This window comes from Mus pahari, chromosome 9 (assembly GCF_900095145.1).
Source record: "Mus pahari chromosome 9, PAHARI_EIJ_v1.1, whole genome shotgun sequence".
Taxonomy (NCBI): domain Eukaryota; kingdom Metazoa; phylum Chordata; class Mammalia; order Rodentia; family Muridae; genus Mus; species Mus pahari.
Genome location: NC_034598.1, coordinates 46,361,270 through 46,373,194, shown reverse-complemented (window position 1 = coordinate 46,373,194; position 11,925 = coordinate 46,361,270). Strand labels below are relative to the sequence as shown.

At 37.7% G+C, this 11,925-nt stretch overlaps 1 protein-coding gene across 1 annotated transcript in view; it reads right to left on the bottom strand.

Annotated features, from left to right (window-relative positions):
- Positions 1 to 11,925, bottom strand: part of LOC110326162 (zinc finger protein 431-like) — a 25,453-nt gene that overhangs the window by 8,178 nt on the left and 5,350 nt on the right. Inside the window, exon 2 of the mRNA XM_021204330.1 lies at positions 6,611 to 6,737. Coding sequence (XP_021059989.1) covers positions 6,611 to 6,737 — 127 coding nt within the window. The remainder of the gene's footprint in view (positions 1 to 6,610; positions 6,738 to 11,925) is intronic.

The following is an 11,925-nucleotide window of genomic DNA, read 5'->3' as shown; positions in this document are numbered from 1 at the left end:
AAAAAAAAAAAAAAAAAAGGAAATGAGATAAGGGGCCTACCTTGGGGCCCAAGATCAGACAACTTGAGCCAACAATATTCTGTTAGCAATGCAACAGTTCATCAACAGGGCAATTAGGGGAACGTAAATTTAATATTGGCGATAATATGTGCTACTCTTTATTCAGCAGTAGGTAACTATCTTACAGTGTCTGTACAAAGTCCTTGATATAAAATACCCACTGGTGTGTATGGTCCTATTCTTACAGAGACAGTAGGAGTAATTTTGTGAAGATCAAGTGTTTGTTGTACATGCAAGATTAATAAATGGAAATTATCAAGGTGAAATTAAAGCCATGGCTTATGTTAAGAAAACCACACAATTAGAGGCAGGTGATAGGATTGCTCAATTACTATCACTACCATATCATAAAGGTAAAGCTTTAATAAAAAAACCAGAAGAGATTCTCCCATGGATTAAAAAAAAGTCACCGATAAAGCTTGGAGCTTTAACATTTTACACTGATGCAAATTAATTAGGAATGGGAGGTTATAAATCAGGAAACATAAGTAACATATTTCAAAGTCCCTATTCTGTTCAAAAATCAAAACTGTATGCAATTTTTATGGTATTATTAGATTTTCCTGAAGTTTTTAATATTATTACTGATTCTCAGTATGCAGAAGGATTTGTCTTATGTATAGAAACTGCTGAACTTGTTCCTGATAACTCAGAATTACCCTTAGTATTTATGAATTACAACAGGCAATTAAAGACAGAAATTACCCATTGTATATAACTCATATTCCCTCTCATACTGGATTTCCAGTACTACTGATTCAAGGTAATGGTGAAATACATCAATTATTAGTAGAAATGGGTTAGAAGCGTCAAGTAAGAGCTTAAAGAGAAGGTTCTCAGTTACATGGCCACAAACTTAAAAAAAAAATTCATTAAAAATTGTCCTAATTGTTGCATATATAATCAAATTCCTTTACCTGCAAGCAGTAATCCTGGAGGTGAACAAAGAAATAAAATTTGGCAAATAGATGTATTTCATTTACAGAATTGGGAAAGCTAAAATATATACATAATACTATTGATACTTAACAGCCTTTCAATGAACAACTGCCTTAAGCTCTGAAAGGGTAGATTTTGTAGTATTAAATAAGTATTTAATTATTTAAAGATAAATAATAACTAATGATAAGTTATATTTAGTAATTACTAATTAAAATTAAATACTAATAAATAGCACATTTATTAGGAACAATGGTAATTATGGGGATGCCATCACAAAATAAAACTTTACGTAATACACCTACTTACCTTTCTAACTACATGAAACAAGTTTTTTACATGATGTAACATAAAACATATTACAGGTATTCCCCATAATCCTACAGGTCAAGCAATTGTGAAAAGATCTAATCATACCTTAAAAGAGATGTTTTTAAAAGAAAAAGGGGGAAGATAAGGACCCCTAGAGATAAACTAAACAATGTATTATTGACTTTAAATAATTTTAAATGCCAATTAAACAGGAAAACAGCTGCTGAAATGAATTTTCAATGATGTTTTAACATCACAAGGAAAGCAAGGATGGAATTACAATGGGGTGGAAGCTATGTCTTTGTTTCTAAGGGAGATGAAAAACTGTGGATTCCATCAAAACTAAATAAAATTCTGCATGAGCAAGATAGGCATTGTGAAGCATTTGCAGCTGACATGGATATCCTCCTATATGGTGACAGCTTAAGAAATTGGCTGATAAGGGGCTGGTGAGATGGCTCAATGGGTAAGAGCACCCGACTGCTCTTCCAAAGGTCTGGAGTTCAAATCCCAGCAACAACATGGTGGCTCACAACCACCCATAACGAGATCTGACGCCCTCTTCTGGAGTGTCTGAAGACAGCTACAGTGTACTTACATATAATAAATAAATAAATCTTTAAAAAAAAAAAAAAAAAAAAAAATTTTAAAAAAAAAAAAAAAAAAAGAAATTGGCTGATAAAAGAGAAACAATAGTTTGACTGTCTGAAAAATCTCTGAACACTACTTGTTTCTTGCCATGCTGTCTGTGGTAACTATACAAGTAATGGAGATAAATAATCCTTATTGGGTTTATATTCCTAATCCTCCAATTAAGATAGTAAGTTGAGACATGGATATTCTTGTGTTGGTCAATGAATTTACCTGGTCCTTATGACCACTGTGGATCTGATCAACCTGCAGAGGAAGGTAAAGAAATTATAAATCATATTGTGGGAATAAAAGGAATATTTATTTGTATAGTTAATGGACTTTATTGTCTAAGTATAACTTCCTACATTTGGATATCTAGAATTGATCATACTACTACCCAGAATTCTTGCAGACAACTTCTTATGCTTTGTGCATTTGGATTGGAGGGACAAGAGATTAACATACTAGTTGCACAAATTAACCGTCTTGTAAATTATGGATTACTAACTGATACAGGTATGATGAGTTCAGTGTGTACAAATGATACTGTAATTATTATGTGTGATACTGTAATTATTATGTGTGATACTATAATTATTATGGTGCGCATGGAACAGGTGAGAATCCTGAGATGATTGTTGATATCTCCCAAGGAGAAGTCATTGGAGCCCTTATGCTTGAGGGTCTTCAAATCCTTGACTATATACTCACACAGAATTGACGTGACAATGAATAAAACTGTGGAAGTTGTCTCTTCTTCTAGAGATTTTATCGAGTGGCATGGAGTTGGAATGTCAGGCCCTGTATCACCATTTGATAATTCTAGTCAGACTAACCTGTGGAAATTGGCAAGCACTTTTCATGCACTTGAAGTGAGAACATAAAGTTACACTTTAACAATAAAAAATTCATTTGTCCTTTAATTTAAAATCTTACCTTTTATGGCTTTTGTGCCATCACCTTATTTGTTACTGAATGAACCTGTGCAATGACACCCTAGTGATTACTGCATCACTTATACATGCGATATTCTTCATACCTGTGTCAATGCCAGGGTCTCTTTGAATGTTTCTTTTGAAGTTTATATAGTCTCAGAGCAAGCCCAGCAGTCTGGATGCCAGTGAGGTTGTCAAGACCATAGCAAGACTCACTGGTGATGATGCTAGTGCAGAAACATGCTGCAAGAATAGCAAGAATAACTCGATTGATAGTAGGATCGATAACTTATGTGGCCCTGGGAATCATTGCATTAACTGCTATGGCTACTACAGCTGGAGTTCCACTTCATGAAGAAGTTCAAACTGCTTAACTTGTTAAATGCTGGCATATGCATTCTCATGAACTTTGATTCAACAAAGTAAGATAAATTGAGAAATAGTTGATGAAATAGGTGAACTGAGACAAGCTGTAAAACTTATTGGAGAACAAATGAAATTGAAATATGACTGGAATATTTTTTCTTATAGTATTACACCTTTAGTACTCAATGATAACAAATATGATTGGGAAAACATTAAAGTGCATTTGTAGGATCATCTTAATTCTTCTCAAATGTTTTAGGATTTGCAGCAAAAAACTGTAGAAATGTCTTCAAAGAAGCTGCCTAAAATAACAGGGATGGATGTTATACAATGTCTTACAGATGTTGTAGCTTCATTTGATCCTTTGAATCATTTTGATAAATTTCTTCCTCTTGTGATTTTTATAATACTCTCTGGTAATAACTTTACTGGTTTTAAAATGTAGGCTGATTTATTTGCATAAAACTGTTATACAACTAGATAGACAAAAGCCCATATTTACTGCACAACTCCTTAATTCTCCAACAATAATTTGTATCTCTAACACAAATCAACTTAAAAACAAAAAGGAGGAAGATGTAGTGGTGTGTGTGTGTGTGTGTGTGTGTGTGTGTGTGTGTGTGTGTGTGTATTAAAGTCTTTATGTCTGGCTTTAAGTGAAATGTATGGTAAAGCCTTTGTGTCTGGCTTTAAGTGAAATGTTTCAACAAAGCCTTTGCTATGTTTGGGTCAATCTGTAGAGGCTGAAAAATGGTTTGGGGACTGTTTGAAGAAATTTTAGAAATGCTGTCTCTCTAGAGATTCTGTTCTCAGTGCTATGTGAGAGCTTGCAGGTGCACCAACCTTGTTCCTCAGGTATTCCTGGAAAGCCTGGATTCTTTGCTTTCAATTATGGCTAGCCATGGACAAAATGAACTGGGATTTATGTAGGTCATCTGCTTTCATGGGTAGCAAGGACAAGATAATTTTGGTAGCTGGAACCTTTCCCAGCCCCAATTACCCTTATATAATGTTTGAATAAAGTAACAGGAATAAGTTAGCTTGGTGTCAGTCTTTTTCCTCAGTTGAATCCCTTTGCTCCATCAAAAAAATTAAGGTTTAGCATACTGGTGAGCTTTTCTCTCTTCCACATTACCTATGAACAACATTAATCAATACCCTTGAACACACTAGTACAGAAGACAATTTCCTGAACAGAATATCAATAGCTAAGGCTCTAAGATCAATAATTGATAAATGGGACCTCATGAAACTGAAAAGCTTCTGTAAGGCAAAGGATAGTGTCAAAAGAACAAAATGGCAGCCTACAGATTGGGAAAAGATCATCTCTAACCCTATATCTAACAGAGGGAAAATATCCAAAATTTATGAAGAACTCAAGAAGTTAAATACCAACAAACCAAACAACCCAATTAAAAAAATGGGGTACAGAGCTAAACAGAATTCCCAACAGAGGAATCTTAAATGGCTGATATGCACTTAAGGAAATATTCAATATCTTTAGTCATGAGGGAAATGCAAATCAAAATGACCCTAAGACTCCATATAGGCATCAGAATGGCTAAGAAAAAAAAAATCTCATATGACAGCAGATGCAAGGAGCCTCCATTGCTGGTGGGACTGAAAAACCTATATACCACTCTGGAAATCAATCTGGCAATATCTCAGAAAACTGAAAATAGTTCTACCTGAAGACCCAGCTATACCACTCTGGGGCATATACTGAAAAGACACTCCACCACACCACAAGGACATGTGGTCCACTATGTTCATAACAGCTTTGTGAACATAAAAGCCATTTGTGGATGGCCCTAGTGCTGTCCGTATTTTGATATTAATTCCACTTTCCCTGGAGGGGCAGTCTGGATCGAGGAATGAGTCATGTACTCAGGTGACTTCTTGTGAACAAATCACTGAGCAAGAAGGCAGGACTTCCATGTTGGACAAGGAAGAGAGGAAGCAGGAGAGAGGGGCTTTTGGAAGGGGACAACAAGAGGACAAGGTATAGCCACTAGTGTCTCCTGGTTTAGATGGTGAATCTGCCAGAAGGATTTAGATTTAAGATGACTTACAAGATTAGGATTCTAGTTGTTGCACCCAGCAAATGAGTTACCATTGATTCTGAACTAAGTTTGTGTGGTGCTTTCCTTCATGCAGTGGTGCAACTGGGTTCCAGAGGGAAAGGTAAAGCATGGGTTTGACTGATGTGCACCCCAAAAGGATGTGGGAGTTTTGAATCATGGTAGCAAACCACCACTGGGAGCTTAGTGACCTAGGTGGAGAGATTTTGGAGCTCTGAGTCAGAGAGTCTCCATGAGATGAGAACAGGCTGGCCGTTGCCTGCCAGTGACTACCAGTCAGCCCGTGGATACCTTGCCAGCAGTAGTGTGGATTCATTTCTTTTTTTTTTTTTTTTTTTTTAAGATTTATTTATTTATTATATGTAAGTACACTGTAGCTGTCTTCAGACACTCCAGAAGAGGGCTCCAGATCTTGTTACGGATGGTTGTGAGCCACCATGTGGTTGCTGGGATTTGAATTCAGGACCTTCGGAAGAGCAGTTGGGTGCTCTTACCTGCTGAGCCATCTCACCAGCCCGTGGATTCATTTCTTAATACTTCCCACAACAAAGCCAGAAACTGGAAATAACCCAGATGTCCCTCAATGTGGAGAGCTCTTGGGGCTGCTTCTAGGAATTTGGAAAGAATATTTGACTTTGGGCTAGGACAAAGAAGTACAGCTTGTTAGAGAAAATACAACCAATGAATGTGTGTTCCTTATATCTTGATCATCTTGATAAGTCCCTAGAAACAGTGACCTTGGGGCCTTTGTTTATGCTTTATTCCTTGACTCCTTTGTTTATGCCTTAGGACTGGCCACATTCTTTGTATGTACTTAGAATGATATAAAAGCAGGCTGGGAGAAATTAAACCCACTTCAGCTTCAGTATTAGTTGGGGTCATATTATAATACTGTCTAATTGTCTTTTCTTTCTCTAATCCTCACTCCCTCCCTTGCAACCTGGTTGACTGACTGAGTTGGCTTGATCACCTCAACCAAAGAATGGATACAGAAAACATGGTTCATTTACAGTGGAATACTATTCAGCTATTAGAAACAAGAACATCATGATTGTTTTTTTCAGGTAAATGGATGGAACTAGAAAACATTACCCTGAGTGAGATACTATAAAAATTTTAAGTTAGTATCTCTGGTGTACCTAAGAACCAGGTCTGATTATTCACCACATTCTTCCTTTACCAAATTTAAATCACAGAAGTACACCAAAAACAAAACAAACAAACAAACAAAAAAAAAACATTTGTCCCTTTGTTTAGAAAGTGAAAGACAATTAGCATTCTTACCTATAGCAGTGAGGTTCCAGTAGGTCTCCAGCATCACATCTTTGTAGAGACTCTTCTGGGAAGGATCCAGCAAAACCCACTCTTCATGAGTGAAATTCACATGCACATCCTCATAGGTCACCGCAGCCTAAAATAGCCCACACATGTACATAATAAAAATAGTGAGACTGACTACACTGTAAATGTACATTTCACTATTTATATAATTCTGGGTGTTTCGCATACTTTTTCCATATTACAGAATTTAAAATGCAGTCAAAGTCATTTTAGAAAGAAAAAGAAAAGGAGGATCACACCTCTTTGAATTCCATAAGACACTGCCAGAGAAATAACAACTAACAAGTAATATGGAGAGACACTCAAACAAATCAACACTATTGAGTATATATTAGCAAAACTGTATCAAAAAAAAAAAAATCCCTAACTTCAAAAAGGAGTGAACCTTTTAATACCAGACCCCAAAAGGTAGAGACAGGCGACTTCCATGATTCTAGGCAAAGCTGTTCTATGTAGTGATTTTCATGAATGCCAGAGCTACATAGTGATACACTGTCTCAAGAAAACAAACCAAAAAATACAGAAAGTACTTAGGGGTTCTTTCAAAATTCCCCCAAAGAGTTAAACATTCACTCCAGTTCAATAGCAGCCTTCAGATGAAGATGCAGAACTCTCAGCTGTGCCTATATCATGCCTGCCTGGATGTTGCCATGCTTCTGCCTTGATGATACTGGACTGAACCTCTGAACCTGTAAGCCAGCCCCAATTAAATGCTGTGCTTATAAGAGTTGCCTTGGTCATGGTGTCTGTTCACATCAGTAAAACCCTAAGACACTAGTCAAAAGATGTCCTGGGGGCACGCCCACGCCTAACATTCCAAGGAAGACAGGTTAATGTTTGTGACAAGAAACCATTCCTATGAAGCAGAGAGACTTACCCTAACCATACTAATGAAATACTTGTAATTAATATTTCTTTTGTATAAGGGGACTGATGTAGAATTATTTGATCGACAGCACACACCCCAGCTGCAGCTCGGACCACCAGGTATTCAGACACATCCAGCTTCACAGGTGAGACCTTAAACCCTGCTCAGAAACCTGGTATACAGGGACCCCTGCAACCAGGGGAACCAGATTCCTGCCCAGCCGGAGACCTGGGTGCTTCCAGCTCCCACCTGTGCCAGACTGGAGCAGAGACTCACAGTACACACCCCAGCTGCAACTCGACCCCCCTGGTATTCAGACACATCCAGCTTCACAGGTGAGATCTTAAACCCCACCCCCCCGAGACCTCATACCAGGACCCCTGCAACCCAGAGAAGCAGATTCCTCACAGGCGCCTTCTGGCTCCAATTTGTGCCTGTCTTCCACCTGTGCCCACCGGGAGTAGAGCCCCGTCCCACACAGCACACATATTAGTAGCAGCTTGACCTCACAGTTGCAGCTTGACTCCCCAGGATCACAGGAAGGACAGGCTCCAGTCAGGGACAGGGAGGCAAGATAACACCAGAGATAGCCAGATATCAAGAGGCAAGCATAAGAACATAAGCAACAGAAACCAATTTGACTTGGCAACATCAGAACCCAGTTCTTCCACCACAGCAAATCCTGGATACTCAAACACGCCCTTAAACTAAGATTCAGATCTAAACTTCATTTCTTGAAGATGATAGAGGACTTTAAGAAGGGCATAACTAACTCCCTTAAAGAAATGCAGAACATAAGTAAACAAGTAGAAGCCCTTATAAAGGAAACACAGGAAATACAGGACAACGAAATCAAACAGGTGAAGGAATTGAACAAAACCATCTCGGATCTAAAACTGGAAGAAGAATCATTAAAGAAAACTCAAAGAGAGACAGCCCTCGAGATGGTAAACCTAGAAAAGAGAACAGGAGTCACAGATGGAAACATCACCAACAGAATACAAGAGATAGAAGAAAGAATCTCAGTGACAGAAGATACAAGATATCGCCACAACAGTCAAGGAAAATACAAAAACCAAAAAGCTCCTATCTCAAAACATTCAAGAAATCCAGGACACAGTGAAAAGACCCAACCTGAGAATAATAGGTATAGAAGAGAGTGAAGATGCCTAACTCAAAGGACCAGCAAACATCTTCAAAGAAGAAAGAAGATGAAAATGTTGGAAGTTTAAAATATCTAAAGAAATATCTAAAGAAAGAAATGTCCATAAACATACAAGAAGCCTACAGAACACTAAACAGATGGGACCAGAAAAGAAAGTTCTTCCATCAAATAGTAATTAAAACACCAAATGCACAGAACAAAGAAAGAATATTGAAAAAAAAAAAAAAGAAAGAATATTGAAAGCAGTAAGAGAAAAAGGTCAAGTAATACATAAAGGCAGACCTACCAGAATTACACCAGACTTCTCACCAGAGACTATAAAAGCCAGAAGTCTCTGGGCAGATGTCATACAGACCCTAAGAGAACACAAATGCCAGCCCAGGCTACTATACCCAGCAAAACTCACAATTACCATAGATGGAGAAACCAAACTTTTCCAAAATAGAACCAAATTTAAACAACATCTTTCTACTAATCCAGCCCTACAGAGGATAATAGAAGGGAAAGTCCAACACAAGGAGGAAAACTACATCCAAGAAAAAGCAAGAAATTAATCTTTTCACTACAAACCCAAAAGAAGAGAAACACATAAACATAATTCCAACTCTAACAACAAAAATAACAGGGAACAATGATCATTTGTCCCTAATATTTCTCAACATCAATGGACTCAATTCTCCAATAAAAAGACATAGGTTAACAGACCAGACACATAAACAGGATCCAGCATTTTGCTGCATACAGGAAACACCTCAGAGCCAAAGACAGACATTCCCTCAAAGTAAAAGGAGGAAAAAATTTTTTTCCAAGCAAATAGTCCCAAGAAACAAGCTGGAGTACACATCCTACTATCTAACAAAATAGGCTTTCAACCAAAAGTTATCAAAAAAGATGGGAAAGGTCACTACATATGTATCAAAGTAAAAATCCACCAGGATGAACTCGCAATTCTGAACATCTATGCCCCAAATGCAAGGGCACCCACATTTGTAAAAGAAACATTACTAAAGTTCAAAATACACATTGAACCTCACACAATTCTTGTTGGGAGACTACAACACCCTACTCTCACCAATGAACAGATCATGGGAACAGAAACTAAACAGAGACACAGTGAAACTAAAAGAAGTTATGAACCAAATGGATTTAACAGATATCTACAGAACATTTTACCCTAAAACAAAAGAATACACCTTCTTCTCAGCACCTCGTGGTACCTTCTCAAAAATCAACCATATACTTTGACACAAAACATCTCAACAGATAAAAGAACATTGAATTAACTTAATCTCATGTATTCTATTGGACTACCATGGACTAAGGCTGGTCTTCAATAGCAAAAAAAAAAAAAAAAAAAAAAAAAACAGAAAGCCCACATACACATGGAAATTAAACAAGTATCTACTCAAAGATAACTTGGTTAGGGAAGAAATAAAGAAATTAAAGACTTTTTAGAATTCAATGAAAATGAAGGCACAACACACCCAAACTTATGTGACACAATGAAAGCAGTGCTAAGAGGAAAACTCATAGCTCTGAATGCCTCCAAAAAGAAACTGAAGAGAGACTATACTAGCAACTTAACAGCTCATCTGAAAACTCTAAAAGAAAAAGAAGCAAATACACCCAAGTGGAGGAGAAGGCAGGAAATAATCAAACTCAGGGCTGAAATCAACCAGGCAGAAACAAAAAAAAAACTATACAAAGAATCAACAAAACCAGGAGTTGGTTCTTTGAGAAAATCAACAAGAGAGACAAACCCTTGGCCAGAATAACCAGAGGGCACAGAGACAGTATCCAAATTAACAAAATCAGGAATGAAAAGCGAATATCAACAGAAACCAAGGAAGTTTAAAAAATGATCAGATCTTGTAGGGAGCGAGTGTGCCAAGCCTGAACTGTTGAGCCTGTGAGGATTGCCTGCTGAGTTAATGGGCTATCACTGGCCTCCCTCTCTCTGACCTGATCCAGGAGAGGGGGAAGGGATCAGGTCAGAGGACTGAAAACAGGATGCACCCCTGGCTGGGAAGGAACTGGGGTGGGGTGGGGGGGCTGGGAAAAACAAGATATGCCCCAGAGGGAGGGGGAGGATTCTGGGAGAGAAGGTTGTAAACAGTTCAGGTGGGCGAGAGTTGAAGAAGGAGTTGCAGAGTGGAGTTGAGTTTTAGTGGGAACAGGGAGAGGGTTTTAAAAAAGCTGCTTGTGAGAGGGAAAAGATTAAAAGCTGTTTGGGGAGATAAAGAAGAAATCTGTTTGGAACCTGCTTGGCATTTGTGTCATTCTTCCCCATCTCTGCTGGTCAGAGTTCAGGGGTCTGCGACAAGATCTTACCACAAAAGTCTATAATCAACAAAACTAGAAAACCTGGATGAAATGGATGATTTCCTAGATAGATACTAGGTGCCAAACTTAAATCAGGACCAGATAAACCATCTAAACAGCCCATAGGAAATAAATGCAGTCACTAAAAGTATTCCAAACAAAAAGAGCCCAAGGCCAGATGGTTTTAGTGCAGAATTCTATCAGACCTTCAAAGATCTAATACCTATACTCTTCAAACTATTCCACAAAATAGAAACAGAAGGAATACTACCCAATTCTTTCTATGAATCCACAGTTACACTGATACCTAAACCACAAAAAGACCCAACAAAGAAAGAGAACTACAGATCAATTTCCCTTATAAATATCGATGCAAAAATACTCAATAAAATTCTCACAAACAGAATCCAAGAACACATCAAGTAGGCTTTAACCCAGGGATGCAGAGATGGTTCGATATATGGAAATCCATCAATGTAATACACTATAAAAAGAAAAAAGAAAAAAAGATATGATGATCTCATAGATGCGGAAAAAGACTTTGACAAAATACAATACCCATGTTAAAAGTATTGGAGAGATCAGGAATTCAAGGTGCATACCTAAATATAATAAAAGCAATATATATCAAACCAATAGCCAACATCAAACTAAATAGGGAGAAACTCCCATTAAAATCAGGGACTAGACAGGACTGCCCACTTTCTCCCTACCTATTCCATATAGTACTCGAAGTTCTAGCCAGAGCAATTAGACAACAAAAAGAGATCAAAGGGATACCAATTGGGAAGGAGGAAGTCAAGTTATCACTATTTGCAGATGATATGATAGTATATATGAATGACCCCAAAAATTCTACCAGAGAGCTCCTACAGCTGATAAACAACTTCAGCAAAGTGGCTG